Source organism: Gavia stellata, chromosome 13 (genome assembly GCF_030936135.1).
Source record: "Gavia stellata isolate bGavSte3 chromosome 13, bGavSte3.hap2, whole genome shotgun sequence".
In the NCBI taxonomy this organism is placed as follows: domain Eukaryota; kingdom Metazoa; phylum Chordata; class Aves; order Gaviiformes; family Gaviidae; genus Gavia; species Gavia stellata.
The window spans coordinates 14,368,558-14,394,374 of NC_082606.1; the positions used below are offsets into that span (position 1 = coordinate 14,368,558).

The following is a 25,817-nucleotide window of genomic DNA, read 5'->3' on the forward strand; positions in this document are numbered from 1 at the left end:
ATATCCTTAAAATGTGACCCACAAGTATTTCCCCCAAAATATTGGGAAAGTTTATTCAAAATGCTGAAGTCACACTTGAAGTGGTAGGGCAGGATTCTGATCTTAGCATCTATCATTGTATTAACTGGGTTTTGAAGAGTTGATATTTTTCAAGTAATTACAGAAATTGAGGAGGTTCTGCCGAGTTGAAACTAGACTGAATTGTCTTTGTTAAGATTTTAATCAAACTTTTTCGAATGCACATAATTAGTTTTAGCTTTCCCAGTGTGTGTATAGAAAATTATGTTCAACTGTGTCAAAGATGTGAAGAGACAAGAAACAAATAAAAGAGCAGAGTCATCCATGTTTATCTAAATGATTAAATATGGGTGTTCTGCTTAATTTCCCTAAATTTATTTTTTTTCTTCCTAATTAGCTCTTTTTGAATAAAGTAATAAATTGGACCTTTTAACTTTGAACATTTTATTTTCTGCATTTTACAATACAAATTTTTAGAACTTTCTGTCCAAAGAGCATTTCAAATACTAAGCATGAGGGATTAAATTACCCTGTTTAGAATGAGAAACAAAGAGGATGAAGATGGTGGTAGCAGTGTGGGGATTTTTGTTTGCTTTTTAACTATAATACAAGTGCATGGAAAAACTGCAAAAAGGGTAGATCTCCTGGTTTTGAGTCCCACGGAAATAAAGTTTACAAGTACATTTGCTTTTCCTCTGCAACTTTTATCACTCTGCCAAAATTTACCAGAACTTAGGAAATTTTGGTTAGTCCTTTTGTTGTTATTTAATGAACCTGCTCAGACCTCATGGGTGGTTAAGAATGATACGCAATTCTGAACTTTTGAGTTGTCAGATAAATGTGAAAAATCATTGTTCCTTTTTTCTTGCAATCACTCGCATCATTTGATATGCCTAAAATGTTTTAGCTGACTTCAAAGCATTGCTTTGTATCATGATACTGTTATAATAGTGGTTATCAGACCAAAGGACAAAATTATTTCTGTTAACTTAATGCTGGTTGCCCCAGTAAAGCAGAGTTTCACTTCCATTTCCTGTGTAATAACCCTTGGCAGTTTTTATTCATGCTTAGTTACAAGAAAAATCCAGACACGATCCCAGCTTGAGGTTTTTTTCCTTTGAGTTGCACTTTTCTTGGAGTTTAGACTAATAGCTTCTAAAATAATTTGGTTTAGAGCAATTTTTGATGCAATGAATTGTACCTCATATGAAGGCTTAGTGCAAAATTTAATAAAAGGGGGGTTTCAAATGTCACGATTACCAATCAGAGGGAAACAAAGATAATGTTAATCATCACTGTTCCCAGACTTTTGAAGTATTTCAAGTTGCTTTAGAGCTCCTAGGTCCATGCAGTCCACAGTGGACAAGACAGAGCCTTTGGTTGTTTCTCAGGGCTGAAATTGCACAGGTTAAAACCGGTGGGTTACTTTAAGCTGTGTTTGCTTGGATATAAGTACCTATGAGTTCAGGTTCAGCCAGTTGTGGTTGTTTATTGCAGGCAGCTATTCAGCTACTAGCTTTCAGCTGTAGGTACTTCTAATTAGAACCGAGGCTTGACGCAGAATAGTAGCTATTCTAAAACTGATTACAGCAAAATATTTCAGCTTTAGAATGAGATAGAGCTGAAGTATGAGTGTTTCTGAATGCATTGTATTAGCCTCACAGATGTCCATGCAGTCATGTAAGTAATTCATCCTTTAAGTCATGCATACTGCAACATGATTTTTGCTATTTTTATTTTTGAGTGTAAACTATAGCAGCATGAAAATCTAACTGCACCTCCTTTACAGGGATCAGTGACTTACCCTTATACAAAAACTAACTTTGTTTGTATAGTAAAGTAGTTCTATATAAACAGTAGTTAGCAGGAATGTTGTGTAAATAAAGGTAAATAACATCTGGGCCTTAGAAACAGGTCATTCCAATTATGGTCTTGTTTTCTCCACATGTTTTAAAAACTGAGCTTAATTCAGCTGGTAGTATCAAATGTTATTTTTATACCTTTATACCCAAATGATAAACCAAAACCCATTCTCCATTGATCTGGTGCTAGCTTGCTATACCACAGGTTGTAATTGTAGCAGTGAGATAAAAATCAGTAGAGTATAATTTTTATAGATTATATAGCTAGAAAAGGCTGTTAAAAATCTTTGAAGACACAGGATTGCCATTTTACCAGTGGTAGGACGGTTTCATTTCCAAACAAGGTGTTTCCTGGGAGATTTTGCTATGAGACTATTGTTTTTCCCCTTCTGATGAGGTGAAAAATACAGGCTATTTTCCTGATCTGATGGGAAGCTTTCAATATTCCAGTATCTCTAACTGATTATGTGCACTTAATAAACATCCATTTCAGAGTACTAAAAAACCCAGGGGTTTGCCATGCTGCCGTTGGCAATTTTCAGCTCCTGTGATTACAGTAAACAGGTAAAATACCATACAGGATATTTTGAAGTAATGAACTTGTATTTGAAGATAAAACAGGTGATCCTTTATGAATAAATATAGAAATGTTTATTAAATATACAAAAGAGCTAACAAATCTGTTACTTCCTAGCTGGGTGGTAAAATAACACATTGGTGTACTCAAAGATGTGAAGCTTTTACTTTTAGAGCATTTTAATCACTAGTAATTAATTTTCCTCATCTTGTGAAATAGCCTTTAAAGTGTAGTGAACATTTTCCTGCAGAGTACTCACTTCAAGACAAATAATTAATAAATACAAACCAATCTGAAAAAAAGAATTGCTGTTGGTTAGTAGCATCACTGTGAACAATTTATCAACTCCTTAATAATCACACTTTATCACTGTTATAAATGCCAATACAACAATATTGTTGAAACTTCTGTCATTCTGTCTTATTGTGATCTGGTCTGCTGTCCTTGGTTTTTTCTAAGTATTTTTATTTCCAACACAGGTTTTCTTCACTGTGTAGGGTATTTCCCAATTATCTTTAAAAGAAAAAAGAAAGCTTTTTAGGCTGTGTCTTTTAACTCTTGACCCAAAATAATTCCTTTAAAAATTTCTAATACTCTTGCAAAACAGACTATAAATTAGTTATAGTTAAGCAGGCTGAACTGCATTGGTAAGATTTTTTTTTTTTCCCTTTCTTTTAGCGTGGAAAAAGACCAAAATCTTCACCTGCTGTCTCATACCCCATTTTACTTGGCGCTTTCAGTGGTCCTTTAAAGGCAAAGACTGAATTTACCTTTTCTTAATTAGTCCAAAAATAAGATTCATTCACAGCATTAAAAATTTGTTTGTTTTCTTCCATTAGGAAATCTTATTATCATTGAGAATCTTCCAATATAAACTCTTCTAACAAACTGAAAAGTGTTTAATGACCTGAAATAATAGGGTTTTTTGGTATAAAATTGATGGCTTAATTTTTGTGTGTAGTTAATGGTCAATTTATTTTGCTTATCTCCCACAGTTTCTTTTTTTATGTTTTAGTTTTGTATAAAGCTGTACTCAAAAAAAGTAACTTTATTAAAAAAAATTACCACTTAATTTTCATTGAAGTGACTGTACTGTATAAAGCTACTTGGGCTGTATGACAGTGAGGGATTGTGTTTTGCTTTATAGTAGAGAAAAGGCTGCTACTAATGACAGGTCTATACATGAAATAATTATCTGGCATAATTCTATAATGAATGTGTCCCTCTCTGGTGATACTCAGGAGTAGCTATTGCGCTTGAAATTTGTTCCCTTCCTCAAGCCAATTTAAAGGCATTCCAATGTAGGCTGTCATTGACTTCTACCTTCCGAATAGCGCCTTGTTTATTTACATTTGTTACAAGATCACGATTATGAATGATCCTTTAGGTTTGCAAGGAGAATAGTGGTAAAGGCTTGCACTAGCTAATCACAGTATGAAGTCACTAGGGGCTTTTTTCCCCCCTACGTTAATCCTCCTTCTGCTTCTGTGCTGCAGTGCTAGTTTCATGCACGTGGGCAGCACAGTATTGTGCACAGATGTGAGTCTGCTTTGCCAGGAGTATGGAGAAAATGGACTATCAGCTCTCCAAATGCTCCTGGCTGCAGAGTACTTAATCTGAACCCACAAGGTTATAGAACCATGGCTCCACACTTCTTTACAAAAGCCTGTTCAGCTTACCCAGTGCTTCATCTTTTCAGACGTAAAAACAGCTGTAATGGTTCAAATAGAGTGTCCGTCTTGCTCAGTATCGTATCTCCGGCAGTGTGGCCTAGAGCACATGTCTGGGGAAGAGTAAAAACAGAGTAACCATAATGCTTTCCTGGGCCTTAATTGTTTTCAGTTCAGGGACAGTTCAGGGCCTGTTGTGGTTTGTTTGTCAGTTAATCCTGATCAGCCTTCCCCATGCCCTTCATGATTTTGTAGACCTCTATTGTATCCTTGAAACATCTGAAGGCTACTTGTACTTTCATACCTTTGATCATCCTTATTCTCATTTTCTTCTAGTTCTATTGTATCTCATTTGAGGGGAGAGAACAACAGCACGTAGTTTCCAAGATGTGGGTGAACCGGTGATTTACGCAGAGGCACAGCAATGCTTTTTCTTTTATTTTCTTCAGTTCCTTTCCAAATATTTCTGAAGACATAAGAGGCAATGCTGCTTTTTTGAAGTACATAACACTTTTAAGAGTTTGAGTTTGAAGTGCATTACCTAGTAATCTGTGTTGCAGTCAGATTTATTCTTGAACATCTGTTCCACGTTAAGGCCATTGCCCTACCTTCCCCCCTCCCCCTGCCCCAAGTTTAAAAGTATTTTTTTAATTTTAAACTAATTTTTAAACTTTATTTTATAGGTTTGCAAAGGTACAGATTAGTGTATCAGCACCTATTATACCATTCCGAGAGACAATAACAAGACCTCCAAAGGTTGATATGGTGAATGAAGAAATAGGAAAACAGCAGAAAGTTGCTGTCATACACCAAACAAAAGAGGACCAAAATAAAATTCCTGAAGGAATTCAGGTTGATTCAGATGGGCTTGTTACAATATCTACTCCAAATAAACAAGCTACTCTCAGCGTAAGAGCAATGCCACTTCCTGAGGAGGTAACTAGACTTCTTGAAGAAAACAGTGACTTAATTAGAACTATGGAGCAACTCAACACATCTCTGAATGAAGATAAAAAAACCCATGAGATAAATCAGAAGACTCTTGACAGGATCAAGGAATTCAAACAAAAGTTGGAGCAAAATCTGCAGGGAAGAAAGTGGAGAAAAGCTGTTGATCAGATCTGGTCATTTGGACCACGGAAGTGTGGGCCTAATATTTTGTTATATAATTTTGAGGGCTATAAAAGGTCTGTGTGGCAGTGCCTTGGGAACACTGTGAAAGAAGTAAGCAAATACAGAGACTTTGACAACAGCATAGTAAGTGGATTTCAGCTGGCTACGCTTTCAGGTCCCATGTGTGAAGAACCCCTCATGGGTGTTTGTTTTACAGTGGAAAAATGGGAAATGAATAAAGTTGGAGAGATGCTGTCAACTAGTCGTCAGCATTCAGGGGAATGTGACGCCATAGAACATAAACAAAATGAAGATACTGCTCTAACAAGCAGTTGCACTGATGAAGTTTGCAGTGCAGATGAACACCAGGACAGCAGTCAAAGTGTTCCAAAATCACCTGAGAAAATTAGTAAACACAAGGGAGAAATTTTACTTGCAGATTGTTATGGTCCCTTCTCTGGACAACTGATTGCCACCATGAAGGAAGCTTGTCGTTATGCTTTGCAAGCAAAACCACAGAGGCTTATGGCAGCAATGTACACATGTGAAATCATGGCTACTGCAGAAGTTTTAGGTAAGACGAACAAAATAAACCTTTGCATAAATAGCAATGCTACACTTTTTTGAAAGTGCAAGATACAAAATACTGCCTTTATATGAAATTTTTGTAATACCAACTTTAGTAAACATGAATATCAATATTGTGCCTCATAATTGAGCATTAGTTCCATAAAGAGATGAGGAAACCTATCCTGTGTAAATAGGAAATCAGTACAATCAGGAAAAAGAGAGAATCTTAAATTATTGTTACAGTCCAGTTGGTAGACTCTTTTTTTTTAGTAGCATCTGTATCCTTCTGGTATGCAAGTTGCTCATTTTGCAAACCCAGTGCATACCAAATTTGTGTCACTTATATTATCTTACCACTTACACCTACTTAAACTTGTTTTTATGACCTACTTACAACACCTCTTAACTTACCCTAACATTTGTTCTTGGAGTTTTCCATGGGAGTTGCTTGCATGCTGAATCTGATCCAGTGCACCAAGTTTTTCTTTAAAACTAACTTCCATTGCATTTAAGCTATCGGCAAATTTACTTTGACTGTACTACTAATGATAGAAATTATAGTATATCCCACATATAATAATTAAAGATTTGGTTATTTCTTGTAAAAAATCTCAGCTGCTGTGTACACAAGCATAATGATAGCAGTTATACAAAACAAATCGGTCTAAAGAGCAAAATTTGCAATTGTATGTAGTGAAAAGAAATGCCTTTGAGTGAGCAATTGTTTTGTACAGATGCATGATCCTGTTCTTTTCTGGAGGTACTCTTTAGTAGGCCTGGTAAAAGGTGTCCTGTGGTAAGCTTATTAGCACATTACGTTAAACTAGAACTTACTATGACATGGAACTTCTGCATTTTTGAACTATCTTTAATAATTTTTTAACATGTAAGAATGCCTATCCAAATTAGACTTTGTAGTTTTACACATTACTGTTCCAGGAGCACATTAGCACAGTACTGAATCTCTACGTCAAACTATAAGCAAGATAATCAATTTTCAAACCACAAAAAACACTGTATAAATTGCTGTTTTCGAAAATGCCCATTACCAAAAAAGCATTGTTGTTTATGATGATGGTAATTAACATGCATTGGCTCATCAGTTGTGCCATAAAACCAAATGGAAACATGGCTTTCTAATGCATATATATATATATTTTTAATGAGTGTAATTTAGGACTCAGACATGCAAGCAAATTAGTCCAGTCTAATGAATGTGAGTTGTGTGGTAGTAACCATGGACATGCGCTTAGTTAATTACAAATTCATGGATTTAATTTTTATTATGGAAGTTTAAGCTAATAAATTTTATCCTCATTAGGGGAAGTGAAGAGTATGTATGCTATCCGGTAAGACTTGGCAGTTGACATGTGATGAACAGCTGGCTTCTGTAACTTTAATTCTTTCAGTTGACCTTCCATGTATTGATACCCAGTTGAGTTTAATATATCTTCATATTATCTGATTGTTTCTAAGATATTAGCTTCTGAGGAAGCTAGTTCTTTTATGTTAGTTGTCTCAGTATATAAAGCTTTTTCCATTCGACTTTTCTGACAATGAAAATAAACTGAAATGGAGCTGAGGAGAGGAGCAAGGAGAGAGGAATGCAGAAACATGTTGCAAGCTTATAAATGTCTGGTGTAATGGGCCTTGGGTTTAGACTTGGGTCCCTCATATACCTGATGTTTCCCAGTAGGTTATGCTTTCAGCATCTCATTCCTACAGTTAGTTCACTAGAAAAATCCATTTTTACACACTCCTGCTTTATGGAAGTTCTACGTAAACTCCCAAAAGCTGAAGAATGTTCCGAACTAGTATCACGTTTAATTATTATTAGCTTTTGCCTGTTGATATTCCTACCTTTTGAGCTCTTCTTCCCTTTTCTCTTCTGTGTTCTGGAGACTGAAAGCTAGACTGTCTTTTCATTTTGCTGATGCCAGTGAAACTTAGTTGGGAAAGTACTAAAACTAATTAGTATAGAGGTAGAACCAGTATTTCTTTAGTGTACTGCAGTGGGCCCATAGTGGTAAAACTGAAGACCTTATATAACTTATTTGTCATAGCATTAACTGAGACAATGCTCCAGACTGCTTGGATGAAATACATGTAGCTAGAAACCATTTAATAAGCTATGAATTGTCTTCTGGCTTTTATGTTTTCAAAGAATAATCTTCAGTGAATTATAGCCATAAAATATGTGCATCTAAAGTGCTTTGTGATAAATGTTACCTTACTTATCTCATTAATATGTGTGCGAAGTTTTCTAAGTCCTACTTAGAACAATTAGTAAAATAAATATTTTTAATTATAACACTAATAACCTATAAAGTGGCTTTGTACTTACTTGCTTTAACAAATGGCTTTAATATATACTGCGTGGTACATACACAGTATATATACAGTGACCATGATGTGATGCTCTTTTGCAGTGTGTATGTTTAAGCTTGCATTTTAAAGCAGTTACTGAATTGTGAGCTGTGCTGAGATATGACCCTTTCATATCTGAGAGTTTTCTGGAGTCTCTGAAATTTCCATAGACTTGAAATTGCTTAGTTATGTTAACAAAGACTGTACATGCATGGCAAACTCAGTGACTTATCTTCAGAATGCCTTAATCTTCTTGTGATTTTAAATACAGAATCTGAAGTATTTCCTCATGAGCAATAAGACTATTGTGCATAGTAAAGGTGAAGTTCAGTCAGAGGAACAGTGAGGAGGTCCTGGTAAGGACATGAGCAGATAAAATTATCAGTGATGGTAGAAGGAACACTTCAACTCCCATTTTGTTAAACTGTAAACTCTGAAATGATTGGTGCTGAACTGATGCTTCATTATCTGCATCTGGCAGGAAGATTTAACTATACTAGCTGTGTGCTTGTGCTGAATTTCCTGAACAAGGACCAGATTCTGTATTTAAAAAATAAAGGCAAATAAACCTACTCCAACATTTCCTCTGGTATCCCACAAAAGGCTTACAGTATATATGCAAATCAATATACGTGGCTGTAGTCTTTAATGATATCTTCCTGTCAAGTCAGAATAGGTGGTGTGTATTATGAAGTAATGTATATTTCTAATTATTTCTAGTAACAGTCAGTTTTGCCCAGATGTTTAAAAGGTAGCAGTACACATTCATGTTTTTTCAGTGCAATATAAAATATTTGAACTTCTTAGAAATTGATATAAACTTGTTCTTCACTACAAGGTACTTTTAAAGTTAGCTTGTACACCTAATACTTACTAACTATTCACATTTGTAAATGAAGGCATTCCTAAAACATTTTTTCAGTGCATAGGTTTTCTTGTGTTTTGATTATCAACACAAATGTATTTGCTAGTTCTTGCCTGTAGAATACTTAGCCCCTAAGTTTGCAAAAACATTTTAAAAAATTGACTTAATTCCTACAGTAAAGTTGAACATGGGCATTTTCACAGCTACTTACATGATACATACACTGTATTTCATTGGATTGAATATTGATTTGGGAAAGAACAATGAAGATTATCCATGACTAACTTAAGCCTGAATTAACTAAAAAAACAACTGAACACATTAAACATAATAAATATGTAGTATTTCAGATGAACAACTCTTCTGTGATAAGAATAGCACTGCAGTATCTGGCACAAGTACCATATAGGGTTATGGTGATCCAAACAAACTTCTAAAGGTAGCTAAGATACAATTCCTGAAACACAGTAATTTTTCTTAGTAATGTTTCTCAAATATTCGGTTGCAAGAAATAAAGCAAGTTAGGCACATAATCTGGTAAACTGCCTTTTAAAAAATAGCCATATGATTGTATAAAATGCACCTCGTACAAGCATTATCTAGATCCATAGAGTAGTAATAATTTGTTAAATGTTACTCATATGGTTCTGCACATTGTACTGGCAGAATACATTGTTTGTTTGAATTTAATGGGTCCACTTAATTGATCCACTAACAGGGAAGAATTTTAGACAAAGAAATTATGTATTTTACTTAATGCTGAAGTTTCTTAAATAAATATTTTTGTATTTCTCTTCATGACACAGAATGTAAATGTATTGGTAAGCTCATCAAAATTATGTCTTTGCAGGTCGTGTGTATGCTGTCTTGTCCAAAAGAGAAGGCAGAGTGTTACAGGAGGAAATGAAAGAGGGGACGGATGTGTTTATTATTAAGGCAGTCCTGCCAGTAGCAGAAAGCTTTGGTTTTGCTGATGAAATCAGGAAGAGAACTAGTGGCCTGGCCAGTCCGCAGCTGGTGTTCAGCCACTGGGAGGTAAAAATATCTATTCACTCCATCTGTTTTGGTGATCTATTTCCTGTAGATGTGGCAGACTGGAATAATAAGGGGAAAAGGTTAAGTTTTGGTCAAGATATTTCATTAATTCCTTTTCGAAATGAAGATGAAAAAAAGCTTTATATTAGTCTTATTTACTTTTATAGATATACTGTTCAGAAATGTATTTGTATTTTGTTTAGATGAGATGCTTTTTTATTTCAACAGAAAGTAAGTCATTCACAGATGAAACTAATTTTTCATAAATGTGTTTTCCTGAATTTTATGTGCCTTTTTTAATGAGTTTTCTGGCAAACTTGTTTGGGGAGTGGAAAAAAAAACCCTACAAAAAACCCCAACCTACCACTAATAGAAAACGTAACAACAAATCTAATGCATGTGAAAGTTAACATTTTAGGGGTTAGCAGACACCTAGGTATTTTTTTGTCCTTATATATTCCAAGTCAACATATATTTTCATACTTAAAGTCAAAGGGAATACATTTCATTCTTTCTAAATTAAGTCTGGTGATAGTAAGTGGAGGTGTCCTCAAAATCACTCCCTTTGGTCATCTTTGTCACTTAAAGAAACGAAGAGGTGGAAGTGAAGGTGTAAAGGAAATACGCAAGTGGGAAAGCTGATAAGGAGTGTCATCAGCTGAGAATGCACTGTATTTTGTTCCTGTGACATGGATAGTAGATCTTCAAGGGGAAGTATAAAAAGCTGTAAATCAGAGTTCCTTGCTCAAGACAAACACACCTGCATTGTAGGGCTCCTTGGAAGACTCCACTGAAGGATCTAAAAATGGGTTCAAGGGCAAGAGTCAGTGGGTATAAGCTTTTCACATTACATTTTTAAAATAACTAAAGTCTACGTTTTTCTGTTTTGTTTTGGGTTTTTTTTGTTAGTGGGTTTGTGTTTTTTTTAATCAGGTGTTCCTTTATTTGGTGTTAGAATCATAGAAACTTTTGTAAATAGATTAGAAAGTCTTTTTTTTGTTTGTTTTTTGTTTCATCTTCTGATACATTTTGTGACCTCAAATGTCAAGTCTCTGAGTACAAACAACTACAGATTTTTGAGGTCAGTAATACTCCACGCAGTTGCCAGCTCTGGTCCATTTACCACTGTTTCTCTCCAAAGTATGTGCTGGTTTTTCACGTGGTGTGGATTCTTCCTCATTTCCTGTAGCTAAATTGTCCTAGTAGGCAGTAGCTGTTAAATACTTAACTAGCAGTATTTCTTTGTTAGTAATTGTTGTAACCGCCTCAGCAATTTTATATGGAATCTAATGGAAAAGGAGGATCTCTGCAAAGCAGCTGAGTCATGTGCTATCAAAAGAGTTGGGAATCCTTGAACCAGTACACTTCGAAAACTGCGTTATGTCGTCCTTGGCAATGGTACCTTACTGGTGTTAGAAAATGCAGTAGACCAGGGACTTATCTCTCCTCCCTCAATATTAATACTGATTCATTTAATCTTCTTGTAACTAAGTCTGACTTCACAGAGAACCACAGAAGGGAAAAACAGAGCTACACTGAATGAAGAAAAAAAAAAAGGCAACCCCCCCATAGATGGTGTATGCACAAAAAAATAGATAAGGCAACAACTTTTTGAGTATATAGGGATCTAGGTGTAAGCCAGTAACAGATTAGGTACCCCAAACCAATGAGTGTTGGCAGTATTGCATACAGTAGTTTTGTCAGTTTTGGGTGTTCTCCTCTGAAGTGCAGCTGGTGAGGTTTTGTGGCTTAACTGGTCTTTTGTCTGAATGGCCTCTGATATCAGTGCCCTGAAGTCAGAAATCAGTCAGAAGGACATTAATTCCAGATAACCATTGTTTTGTGCCAGTTTCTTTAGGATTTGTAGGTACTGTGCTCTAAGGAAAAACATAACCTCCTTGCCTCTCTGACCTTCCCTCACATCCCCAAACCTTGGCATATGTGTTGGCTCTGTCAGATGTTAGGAATTTCACAAAAGAAAATGTTCACACATAATTATAGATAGGCATAGGAGAGGGAGATTTGAACAACTGGCAATGTTTTCTAAAATTGACCCTCAGGAGAGATTATAATTACAGCTAGTGTGTTAAAATGTAGTGGTAGTAGGAAAAATGATTGTGTAAGCCAGTCATCTTTCCACCTGGCAAATCTGTTGGTGGGGAGGGTTAGTTTTTCTGTCCCATTGAAAGTCATGTGCACATATTTTTGTGACGAAATAAGCCTTTTGCTAAGCTACTAGCGATGCTCTGTGCAGCGATGGCAGAGGGAGTGTATTCTACTCTCGCATCATCAGCAGAATTGCTAAATAAATACAATTTTCAAAATCTCTAGTGGTGGTACAACAGAGAATCCAGAAAAAAATGGTTTTGTGTCTCAGATTGCATGAGAAATTTGTAGAGCTTTTCTCAGTTTCTTTTTTTCTCTGTATTCTGCTAAAATCAAACCAAACCAGAAACACCAAATAAATAAAAAACCCTATCAGGTTTCATCAGGTATTAGGCTTGACTTTGACAGTGCTATGTTAACTGATCAATTATGATGGTATATGTACACACATGATAAACACCAGCATTTTATTTGAATCCCAATTATTTAATGTATCATTGTTAAAGGTAATATGATGTGAACTCTGTCTGTGTAATCTTACACTATTTTTTCCTTAGTGCTAAAGATGGAAAGGGAGTGTGGCAGCTACTTGGTTTTGTTTTGCATTTCCTAAGTTATTGAGTGTATGGTTGCTGCTTTAATTGCATGTTATTCAAACCCTTCCATGACGTTCTGAATTAATTCTGTGTTAGTGGTGTTTTCTTAGTGTGCTCGGCTCATTAGCTGAGTACCTGGGATGTGTATTCCTCTACACAGATTCCTTCTAATGTGTTGTTATCCCCATTTTACAGATAGTGAAATAAACACTTTTTGGTATTTTTAAACTTCTAAACACTTAATCTCATGGAAATCACATGCATAAAGTATGTTTAAAGAAATGAGGTTTGAATTTTTTTTTTTATTATTCTTATATTTCATTAATATGATTTGTAGACTGTAAACACAGGAAGGTCAGTGATAGAGCCTGTGTTTAAATGGAGACATTTTTGTCTCTGTGGAAATGAAATTACCATGTTTTTCTCCAGTTAATGAATGTATTTTGTATAGTTCAGATTACTCCGGCCCCAGGGAATGGAGCAATACATATATCGAGGACTATCTTGTCAGATACTCCTTTTTTATTAATTTCTTCCATCATGCTTATACAATTTATTCCTGCCCGTAGAAGATGACACCAAATAACCATTAGCGGGAGCTTTCAGTTTGGTCCCAGTTTAAACAAATTTATTTTAAAAGTTAGTCAAATATTCTCCTTTATGGTATACCTAGGCAAATGTTAAGTGTATTGGATTTACTTGGCCATATTTTCTTAGATTTCAGTGTAAACGTTCTTCTGAATTCTTAGTTTAAAATATATAACTTCGGGATAATTATGCATTACTTGTATTTTTTTTTATCCTTGAATTAATAGTACACGTTCAATTAATGTATGTTTTTGCCTGAGCCTGTTTTCTTTGTTCTGTCTTGATTCTTTGCAGTTACATCTTGCACTCAGTCATGTCATTTTATCTTCATCATAAGGTTCTTTGAACAAGAAGATATTTGTGATTGCACAATGCTTAGAATAATGCAGCTCTAATCCCATTTGGGAAATCTGTGTTACAGTAAAAAAAAAAATGCATGTGGCTCTATTCAGATGCTGACTGAATTCTCAGCAAGTGCAGAAATAGTCAAACACATCTACTTGTAAAATTATGAAATGTATAGTATTCCTGTTAACTCACATATTTTAAATTGCATTATGATTGGTTATTAGACGGACTTTTATTCTTGGAGAGGCTGGGCATGGGTGCACTGTAAGCACATGTTTAATCTGAACTATTTTTCAGTATCCCTTCTAAGCAGAATATTGTCTAGAATGTATGTTAGGGCTCTGGAGAAAGGTAAGAGAAGGACTGCATGTAACAAGTGATAGGAATATGAGGCATTCTGGATCTGGAAGTTTTATATTCTGAATTCTAGTTCATTCCTTCTGAATTGTAAGTCATTTTAGAACTCAGAAGATGAGGGCTTAATATAGAAGTTGCTGGATGAGGTTGTTAGGCCTGCATTAAACAGGAAGCAGACTAAGGTAATGAGAGAGACTCTAAGAATCTGTGAATCTGTACTAGGTTTGAACTGTAACTAAACATACATCATTGTGCCAGTGACAGTTTAGGCATGTAAATTAATTCTAGGAGTAACCTGGAACCTTTCAAATATGAAAATCTCATTCTGTTGGCCAGGACACCTGAAGCTAATTGAAATAGTAAATAAAAGTGGTAGTGGTGTGGCTTTAATTTTCTCTCTCAATACATGTTTCTTAAGTAATAGGAGAAAATGCAACAGTAGAGCCACAGGTCTCCTTTTTTCTTTCCAATTTCCAAATTCCTATTTATAGCTGCTGACTGAAGTCAAGGCTAAAGCTCAGCTGTCAGTGATTGAGGTACAAACAAGGATGATGCTCTTGAGCCACAATAAACTTGTATGAATTTATTTTATAACTAAATGTGTAAATGTTCATTATTACAGTATTTATTGGAAGAGGAGTTCTCATATCTGACTTCAGGCATTTTAAGGACTTGGCTGTCCCCTTCATATATTGTGAATGGGATCTCTGAATTATGAAATACTTTTGGATGCTCATTTTACTTTGCAGGGAATCTACACTCCTAATACACCTCTGTAGGTTAAACATCTAAAGTTTGACTACAAGTTACTCTGTATCCCCTTGAACCTCCCGCCTCTGAAAGAAAATGAAAAGTTATGACTTTGATACTTTGTTTGATTTTTGAAGCTTTTGCAAGATGTCTATGGATATGAAATTAGTGAACTTTTCTAACTTCCATCTCTCTTGCTTGCTCTCTCTCTTTTTTTTTAATACTGTATTTGTGCAAAACCTTGTAATTTACAATCAAGAGCTGTTGAGAGAAAATACTTCTAAGGAATACAGAGAGAAATAAAATTGGGAGATTTTTTCAAGTTAGTCATGAAGAGAGCAATCTGTTTTCATGCTTTCTTTTAAATGCCTGTATAAAAGTATATATAATAATCTTGAGAAGAAGATATATAGTGTTTATTTATTTGATACATAAGTTGATCTGTAGTGATGCAAAGTGGCAGCATTCTGTGAAGCCACGCTTTGACTACAAGGCAGTGAAACAATTGGTAAAAAAGGAGGCTGAAAATTAGTTGTTGGTTTTTTCTTTTTTTCAAGATGTGATAAAGAGATTAGCTATGTATAAAATAGGCAAGCTGGTACACAAAGTATTTGGTACACTGTGAAAGTTTGTGTTTTAACAAAATAACTGACTTTTTTTGTTTTGAGAACATTTATGTGTAGGTGCCTCTGTAAAATTCTTTAGCATATTGTAGATATTTCTCCTCCCACCCTCTGCGGCTTAATCCTCATCCCCAGCACGATGTTTTATGGAAGTGTTTCAGGTGCTTAGCACTTCCCACAGTCACTCAGTACTCCTAAGCAGGAAAGGAGGCGATATCTGCTTTCCACTATGATGGAATGGGCACAGCAAAATGGAGAAGCTGAATCTGCAACAGAGAATATTCTCTTCCTTTCTGAATGGGAAGCATTTGGGACCTGTAAAGGCTTACACAGGAATAAGATACCTGTAATGAAAGGGTTTTCCACTGAATAAAAACAGTAAGACTCCATAGTTGGTTAAACAACAATCAAGAAAAGAGACAAACTTGTAGAATCTTTCTTTGAGATTTTAAATTGTGCTTTCTTTCAAGGACAGACTGAGATCCTGGCTGCTTTGAAAGCAGAATGGCAAAACTAGTAATAATTTTTTATCTATTCTTCAATTGTAGATCGCTGAGCGAAAGTATTTCCCTGCTGTAGTACAGCAATCTCTTCAATAATGGTATTCAGACTGCTCTGCTCTACATTACAAGTTGTGGCAGCTCCTAGTCATATGCTAGCATCACTGCATTTTAACTGGAGTTGATGGAAAGCAACTGTTGATGTGGCTTTTGAAGTTGCCAAATGTCATCTTGCAACACCGCTGTAGGATCTGTATTTTCTTTCACGTTGAAGTAAGGAATGACTTGTCTGTACAGACACTAGCATGGTATGTGTGTTAGGTGGTGGTGTGCTGCCACACTGCCATCACTGCTTTCCTGACTCTGTAGCCGCTTGGGTTACATACAGGAATTAGCCAGTCACTTGGGTACCTCTGCAGTACACTGTGTGTGATACTTGAGGAAGGGCTTACTTACTGAGATAACAGGTCCTTCTGGATCTGAGGTCACAGGAGGAGTGTTGTCAAGAAATTAGCCTCTATCCACTTTTGAGATTGTCATCTCCTCCCTGCCCCTGTTCCACATCCCAAAAATGTACGAGGCACTGTTTAGAGCTCACCCCAGTCCACCTGACCCCAGTCTTACTGGGTACCCTGCCTGGTGTTCTCTGTTCTGGAAGCACACTGCCAGTATCCAAATGGTTATGCTCAGTGCAGAAGCACTTTTACAGCATTACCCAGCATATTACCGAAAACTCAGTATATAACAGTTTTCCAAGGTCACGTTTCACATAAACCTCTGCAAAGTTCTGTCATTTTATCTGAAAGGTAGAGAGAATTTCTGTTTGACAGGGCTGCTTCAGACACTGAAGACATGCATATCAGCTGTAACCTTTTAGTTGCATAGTCTATGTCATTACTAAGTGATGGACACCATTTGAACTGTGAATGTACTTCAGGTATCTTTCTAGCATCATTTTTCTAAGGTGGAAAGGATTTCGATACACTGAAATCTGAATCATCTTTGAAATTGTGCATAATGGTTCTTTTGAATTTATTTTTTTTTTAAAAAACAGCTTCTGGCATAATGTTTTCCCTGGCATGCTAAGGGCTGCTTGTGCTAGTGCCCAATCACACTGAATTTAGTGGTTCTTGGGATTTCTTATTAAGCATTTTACAAAGGCCATAATGTTGCTTGCTGGTCTTAAAATCTTCATTGGACAGTGTAAGACTGCTCTTTCTATTCATGGTCCGACTAAAGCATTTTCCACATTGATGATACTTGGCTCAAAAGACATTTTCTGTCCTCATCAGGCAGTAAGGACCAGTAGGGGAAATGCTACTAGGAACATGGCTGTGTTCCCAGATCTGCCTGACCTTTTGGATGAACTAGGCAGATCCCTTCTGTTTGCTTTTGATGCTTCTCTCAACCTTGTTTTGGATAATTAGGCTGCCTTAGGCAAAGACTGTTTCATACCATCTTTTTGTGAAATACACTAGACAATGGGACCCAGATCACTATTGGAGCCATCTGGGTGCCACTGAAATGCAAATAATAAATCATCCTCAAATTAAGGCTTAAAATTCCAAGTCCTCTTGAATTGGAAGTGATCTGTTCTAACTCAAATCTTATTTAAAAGTTTGATTAGCTTACATAATCATTTGCAGAATTTAGTACACACAGTATTGTCTTTCAGTATTAACACAGTACACTCATAGTATTTGTATTTTTATTGATTAGTTATTACAGGTATTCAGATTATGTCTCTGATAAAGATATAGGCATTTATTGTCTGAATAATTAATGTGTAGGTTGTTAGGCTAAATGAAAATGACAGTTGTTTCGCCTGTGCTACTCTGCATGCTGTTACTAAACAAGTCTTATGAGACTTCATTGTTTGGGTGTGTTGGTTTGAATAGTTGTGATATTTAATAAAACATCTTGCTTTAGAATTATTTCTTTTTCTCAAGAATACCCTTGCACTTAGAGTAGTTGAAGTAATCTGTTCACTTCTTTTGAAATACCTAATCCCAGCTGACTTCATTATAAACACTGTTTTATTTATACCTAGAGTGGGCTCATAGTTCCACAGTGAGCTATGGAACACACTGTTCAGCATGTATTTGACTGATTTTTTTTCTTTTCCTTTAAGTATAATGGAATTCTAGTGATTTGCTTGTAGTCATATATGAACACATTTTATCACCCAAGACTTTTACGAAGTAGATCAGTGAAGATACTGTTAAACAATACTATTAAGGAACATTTCCATCAGTTAAGGATTGCATTTGCGATAACAGATTTAAGAATTGTATCAACTGCTGTGCACTAATTCATTTTACTGTATTGCATTTTATATGGCTGCGTTTAGAGAAAATGCTTGTTCTCTAATAGAGTAAATGCTAGTCCCGTGATCCACTACACAAATCTTGATTTGTAATTCACTTTTTAAAAGAAATAAGCCTTGTGGATGTAGCATAGAAATACTCGGTTGTGTTAACTAGGAAGCAGTAGCTGTTGTGCTGCTTTGTCGTGCACGCTTTGGAGGAGTAATTGTGTTCATTCTGGGCTGTTTGCACTTAAGGCTGCTGTTGTCCCCATCAGGTTATTCTGGTGCTGAATAATAAATAAGCATAGGCGAATGGCTAGTTTATGCTGTTAGAAAGAAAAATTGCCAAGTCCTAGCAAAAGTTCCTGAAGAAAAGACATGCTGTATTTTCTAGTTGTCAGATCACACACACATTTTAAAATACACTTTAGCATAATGGTAACAATACCATCACATCATTGGTTTTACAGTGTCTTTCTCTTAATGTTGGTTCCTCTTGACATCTTTTGTCTGTTATACTTGCGGTTTAAACAGTTTGGCTGTAATAATTTGCTTATTGCCCCTGCTCAGTGGTTCCCAGAGGCACATGGCATACAGGCAGAATGAGAGAAAGGCAGAGTAAAGACCTTTGATAGAAGGTTAACTGAATTGCTTGAGTTACTTAAAGATTTTCAGCTTTGAAAGGCACGATATTTTGAACTTCCAGTTCTGTTTTATTAAAGTTTTTGTTTAGGAGTGTAACGTTTTGGAAAAGCACTGTTAAGATGCTATCACATTCCTGTTTTAAAAATGAATCCTAGGCTGTATATTTTAGTTTTGTACTGAAAAAGTGTTTGGAAACATTTAAGTAATTTTGAATGAAAAGCGACATGAACATAGAATAAATAATGTTTTTGGATGTCTTTTCTGCTTTGATCCTGTCATCTTCCAGGATCCCACAGTAAATGCTCTCTGTTACATGGCTACATCATATTGCAGAGTATCGGTCCATTTAGAATCTAATTAATCATTTAGGACTCTATCCAAACAACAACTGAGTTTCTGTCACAGATTCCAGAGTCATGCCTATGTGGTGTATTCATGTTCCCATGAATACAAACAATAGCTCAGGGGCTAAAAAGCTTCTCAGCTCTGATTCCGGGAAACCCAGACCCACCATTCTGACAGCTACCATTGTAAGCAAATTGATGACAATGCTTTTGGAGTATTATACAGAAACGTTTTTTTTTCCTTTTGCTTGCTTGAACTGTGTTAACAGAGCATGGGGAATGATGGATGCCACCTGCTATGTGCATCTGCTTTGATCCATTAATATGATGTGAATAGAAGAGGGACAGTCTCATCTGTGCCCTCTCCTTCACTTACAGAACAAGAACTTCTAAAAAATAAAACTTCCTACTTTTTTTGTATTGCTGTGTCAGTAACACCTCTGTGTAGTTATATTAGGGTTACATTAACATGGCTATTTGCTAACTTCTTAAAAGGAGATGCATAGCTGATGCCCCAAGTTCCAGCTGACTCAGTAATCTGGCTTCCTCTTTCTCATTACTTACCATGGTGTGGTAATACAAATAGTGTGTTCTAATTAACTTCATCTTTTGCAGTGTGTCCGCACCATTCAGATAGGCATGATCCTCTAACAGGAAATTTTCAAATGCCACCATAACTTGCTCTAGAAGCAGCATGTAGTCCCTGAATTATTTAGACAGGTTGAGAAGCAAAGCTAGCTCCTGTGGGTACTGAGGTGGCTTTTGAAACCTAATTTATGTCTCTTTACAGTGCTGCTCTGCATCACGTAGCGGTACAAAGTTCACTCAGGATTCTGTAGCCCTATGCTGCAATAAGTTTGCAGGTTTACCCTTGCTGGCTACTCAATACTAAATAGTACATACATTTGAGCCTCCTGTTATGTCGGCTTTCCTGAGAGCTAGAGATACATATTGAAGCATAAAGAATTATTATCAGTGGAAGAAATATCCAGTAGAAAACGTCATTTAACATTAGTAGAACAAGTCTTTCATAAATTACTGAAAGAGCCGGTCTGTCAAACCTGGGGATTTTCTTAAGCATCCATCACTACAGTATCTAAATATTTACAGGTAGATTAGATCTGTAAGTTCAATTTTGTATACTTTTGGACTTCTCTGTTGTATTCATTCTTCAAGAACCACTGTTTCAGTGTTTCTCTCTCTCTGCATGACTTCTGGGTGTTAGATTTCTTGCTAATGTAAAAAAAACTTCATCAAAGGGGATAGTAACGGCCTTTTAAGTTATCATAGTTTGTAGCTGTATAATCTCCCTCAGCAGTACAGTCTGGAGCAAATCCACTGAGCATGAATCACCTTTTCTTATTCATGTGTTCTTGGACTTTGAAATTTTTGTTTGTTCAGCTCTTTAGGCAGATCATGAATGGGAAAGTCCCTGCTGTTTTTCCATCATTAAGATGTTCAGTATAAACATCACTACAACTTCATCAAGTCAACATGCAATTTTTGCCCAAAAGTTGGAAAAACACCAGTAGTCTTCACTGCCCCTTTTCTTTATTTCTAGTTCATAAAATAATGGTAAAACTTTCAAGCTCTCCAAGAAGGGGGACCATTCTTTTTTTATTGATGTAAACTGTCAAAGAATCACCTTTAAGTTTCTAGGCATTGGTTATAAGGCCCTGTACAAGACTTCAGAGTGGATATTACTCAGGCAGATTCTTCTATGGTTAGACAGTTTTTACTTTTATGTTAAAAATAAATGTAGAAACATTTGGAAAGCTAAGTTCCATACTGTTTATTTCTGAGCTCTGCTTGCTTTTGGTTTTCAGCCAGGCAACCCTATGCACAGTCATTTCCCACGTAAATAATTGAGGTTGGATGTCACTTTCAGCACATGAATAATATTCCACTTAATTTACCAGGTCTGTGTATATACTTAAGGGTAACAAAGTAGAACTATTTTTGTTGATTTAGGGGCTTAACATGCTACTTTGCAGGATTGAACCGACAATGTTACCTAATACAAAATAGCCATCTTCTGCCGTAGTCATTTTCCTAACTCCCCATAAAGTGTATGTAATTTATTTGATGTCTTAGGTGTTATTTAACATGAGATACTAAATTAAGACTTTACAATTGTTGATGTTTCTGGGGAAAATTGTCCAACTTAAGCCATCATTTTTTAATTCCTGTTCTTGCTAGTTTGTGTAACTTAAATAAGCTTTAAGAAATTTTACTGGGTTTGAAATATAATATGGCAATTAAAAGTATTTGTCAGAAAAAGTTTATAACACTAGAAAAGGTTTACAACACTAAGCTAAAATTGGTAGTTTAGGGAAGTTTGTTCTCTCCTTGTCAGTTACTAATTTTAGTGCTAATATTATATATGTCATAAATTATTATAGAGTGATGTCCTCAATTATTGTCGTAACTGTCATGATTCTTACAGTAACTAATACTTGTCTGCACTCCTTTTTCTATGAGGATTTTGTTTAAGAAATGGATACAATGGATACAGTATTACCTTTGGGTTTTTTTAGTAAAAATATATTACCTGTAACTGCCTCTTGTGAGGAAATCTACAATCATTTAAGTGAAAAAAGTATTTTTTAAATTTGCAACAGAACCTATCTAACCTAATACGGTCAATTTTATCCCTTCCTAATGCTAATGTTTGGCATTCTTGGAAAGTGATCTTGTTATTTTTCACTAAGTTCCTTAATGCTTATTAACTACAGTATTTTTTTTACTCTGTTTTATGGTTAGTTGTCCACTAATGGGAAGGAAAATTAAATCTTGGGACTATAACCATATACAATTTTCGGTTGGTCACCCAGCCATTAGTTCAGTAGGGAGCATTTCCCAGATTTGATTACACATACACCTTATATAAGCTTAAGACTTGATGATTGCTCTTAATGACTTACAAGTAATTTCTGGTGCCTGCAACAGTTTAACATATGAGTAGAACTGAGGTGGATTCTTAGGAGCTTAGAATTGAAAGGGGGTCCTCCTTTTTCTTTAGGTCTTAAAACATATACTTGGAAACCCAAAACTTCTTAAAGTAATATGAGAGTCACTAACAGGAATGGAATAAATTGTTATATTTGGCTAGCTAGTTAAGCATTAAGCCTAGAATTTGTGTGAAATCTACATAGTCCAAAGGTAGAGAGTAAATATCTCTTCAGTCTTTCTTGGGGAATTAAAAATATTGTAGCTTTGCTGTGCAGGATGAAACGAGGAAAGCTTTTAAAGACTTTGTAAGACAACTACATCTTTGGCATACTCTCTACGGTAGTCTGAGAAGTGTAGGGTATATAGGATGAACTGGGGATACAGATATGTCCAGTTATTCTCTGACCAGGTTAGATCTGAAATCTCTTCTAGAGGAGGGCCCCTGAGATATTAAGCTGCAAGAACAGCGCTACTAAATAATGTTAGCACCAGAAACAATGATTTTTAAACCATCTGTCCAACTCACAGGGCACAGAAAGAGCATAGGGCACAGAAATGAGCAGAAACCTTCAGTTCTTATAAATTCTGATAAAATTGTAGTGAGATAATACTCTAAATAAGGAGTTCCTTCTTGAAAACTGAGAATTTTCTGAACATTATTTTGCTTTAAAAAAATTTTGCATGCAGATAAGTGAAACTGAATTTGAAAAGTTATTGTGGGCCTCTTATGGAAAATGCTACATAATGTATCTTAACTCTTGTTTTCTACTGAAAAAGCTAATTGCAGGCCTTCCAGAAAACTCTGTCTGCTCTACTTCATATTGCTCTACTTCAGAGACTGATTACCTGAAATGTACTAATAAACTTTTGTACTACTTCTTATTTTTCTTTTTATAGATCATTTCAAGTGACCCATTCTGGGTACCAACCACTGAGGAAGAATATTTGCACTTTGGGGAAAAGGCAGACTCAGAGAACCAGGCCCGCAAGTACATGAATGCAGTAAGAAAGCGAAAGGGACTTTATGTAGAAGAAAAAATTGTGGAGCATGCTGAAAAGCAAAGAACTCTCAGTAGAAATAAGTAGCTGTGTCTGCTTCCTTTCTCTCCTGACTCAGCTAAGTGCGGGTGGCTTATTTTCTATGCAGCAGATTCAAAATTTCATCTGGACGTTGTTCTTTGACACCACTTTTCTTACATGCTATGTCTGTGGCTTATGTTTTCACAAACTTAAGTCTTTCCAACTTTTATACAGAGAAAATAGTTTATTTATTTAAATAAAATATAGGCACATTCATTGCAATTGGTCTCAATTTTTAAAACTTACTGTCCTATTGAACTTTCTCTCACAGGATTAGGAACTCCTAATTTAATTTCTTTCTTTCTGATTTATTAGATATAATTACAGTTAGAGCTGGTTAGCTAGTTTATTGCAAATAAACTGTGCACTGAATTTAGCTTCTTAACGTTTTTGTCTCTGTTTTTTAAATTTATTTTAATTTCTGTAATGTGTTTTTTACTCACCAGTACTTTCCACTTACCTATATGTAAATAGATGTAAGCCTATTAGGAGTTTCTAAACTATTTGTTTTACTCCGTTCCTCATGTAAGCAGTCATCTAAATCAGTAACGTATCTTCTTTAAATCAGAGGGCAAAAGTAGCACATGTGGAAGACTAAGCACTGCAAACCAAGCAAGATTTCTTTTTTCCCTCCTTAGAACACATCTTATTAAAAAGTTTATATGATTATCCTAAGCTGGGAGCTGACGTCTCTGAACTAGGTACACAGCTACCTCTGCCAATCCTGCAAGTGTTTACAGACTCTGGCAGAAATTTCTACCCATTCAGCCTGTTGTCTTGAATTCAGTGAAGGGAAACACTTGCAAAAATATACAAAATGTCTTGCTGTTTGCAGGTGTCTAGGATGCAGAAGGCTCCAAAATGATTCAGACCAAGACTAACAGGAAAAAAAGTCCTCATAGGGCGTACGTTTTAGTTAAGAAAAATGGAAACCTTGGATAGAAGAGAAACATAGTGTATGAATTATGTTCTCATTTGGCTGCTTAAATTTGTAGAAGGAGACGACAAGAATTCTAGAAGGTTAAGATTTGTATAGATAGGTGTCCTTGAAGAGCTTCTGATATTTAGTTAAATGAATGGGAAATAAGTCCTTAAATCTTGTGCCAGCTGACTTTCTGCTACCTCTTGTCTTTGCAATTAGCAAAGAGTTCTGTTTCAAATAACCATGCAAATGGGTTGTCTTTTTCTTTCCAGAATATAACCATTTCTTTAATTTGTGATTGCCTTGTACTCCTTTCGCACCTACTTTTTCTTTCTGAATAAATATTCTCTGTGTGTCAATTAATGCAGCAGGCAGAAGTTACTCATATCAGTTTTGCTTCTTACAGGAAAGAAAACTGTTACTTGTTTCACAAGTAGAATGATTTTGAATGCTTAACTTTTATTTTAAATAGCAGCCTTTTCTTTTCCAGCTTGTTTGCTTTCGTTATGGAAATGTTCCCTTTTAAGATTGTATGCATGAATTACTGAAGCAAATGTGAAATATTTGCCTTCCTTAGAAGGTGGTTCCATAAATTGCTGTTGTTTTGCAAGGATTGTCTGCGCAGCAGCCCTATTAGAGCTTGAACAAACATACTTAGGTAGTTTGGGCATTGCCAGCTAGTATAACCATGGAAGGCCTGGTAACTTACTGCAGCCTGCAGAAAACAGTCAAGACATAAATGTTTGTAATGAGATCTTGGCTAATACAGCTACCCTGCTAGCTGAATCCAAGATAGAGTTAGGGATGTCTGGCCTGCAGTCACAAAGGTGCTTGAATAGGTGATGTAGACATGGACAGGTTGGTCAGTTATGACTGCGTAATTGTTAACTGTAATCTACTATACTTGAGTAAGCAGAAAGAGCTTAACATAGCTTTAAAAAGATTTAACAGTAGCTTTCATACTTTGTTATGGCTTATTTTTGGATTGCATCTTAGTTCAGGATGTTGCAACGCTGTTATTTGTAAAGAGCAAAAACTCCACTAACCGGCAGAAGAAAATCAAACCAACCTGCAAGAAGTGCTAGCAGCAATATTTGAGATCTGTTTTCTTTAGTAACAGCTACTAGTGGGAAGAGAATCTAATTGCTTATGTGCCATGAATCTCTAACCACTTTTCTCTGGATTATTCAAAAAGTAACTTGATGTAGCTGTTTTTCCCCAGCTTTGTTACACATATATAACAATATGACATAATTTTGGAACATCTCTGCAGAGCGGGGTAAATAACTTGCTCAAGGAGCAAACCATGGAAAGATTTAATTGAGAGCTAGCCATTATACAATTTCATTTTCCATTACCAGCTTTATTGCTAAATATAATACATATTTAAAATAAGCATACACAGCTTTTAAAATATTTTACATGTGTAAATGTTCAGTAGACTTTTAACTTTCTAAAAACTGCGTACTCAATTGACATGATTTGGCTCTACTGGCTTTGGTAGGATCAAGGCTCCTTACAACTGATAATGTGTAAAAACAATGGTCAGCTTCTATGCAGTAATATTTCTTAGAGAATGATAACTATTCACTGGGCAAGCCATATGATAATCCAAATGATT

General features: G+C 35.7%; 1 protein-coding gene across 2 annotated transcripts in view; it reads left to right on the plus strand.

Annotated features, from left to right (window-relative positions):
• Window positions 1–23,601, plus strand: part of EFL1 (elongation factor like GTPase 1) — an 80,378-nt gene extending 56,777 nt beyond the window's left edge. For both annotated transcript variants that reach the window (XM_009807748.2, XM_009807750.2), the window contains 3 exons: window positions 4,811–5,814; window positions 9,893–10,077; window positions 23,092–23,601. In XM_009807748.2, the coding sequence (XP_009806050.1) occupies window positions 4,811–5,814; window positions 9,893–10,077; window positions 23,092–23,280 (1,378 nt within the window). In that variant the 3' untranslated portion in view covers window positions 23,281–23,601. The remainder of the gene's footprint in view (window positions 1–4,810; window positions 5,815–9,892; window positions 10,078–23,091) is intronic.
• The last annotated feature ends 2,216 nt before the right edge of the window (window positions 23,602–25,817 follow it).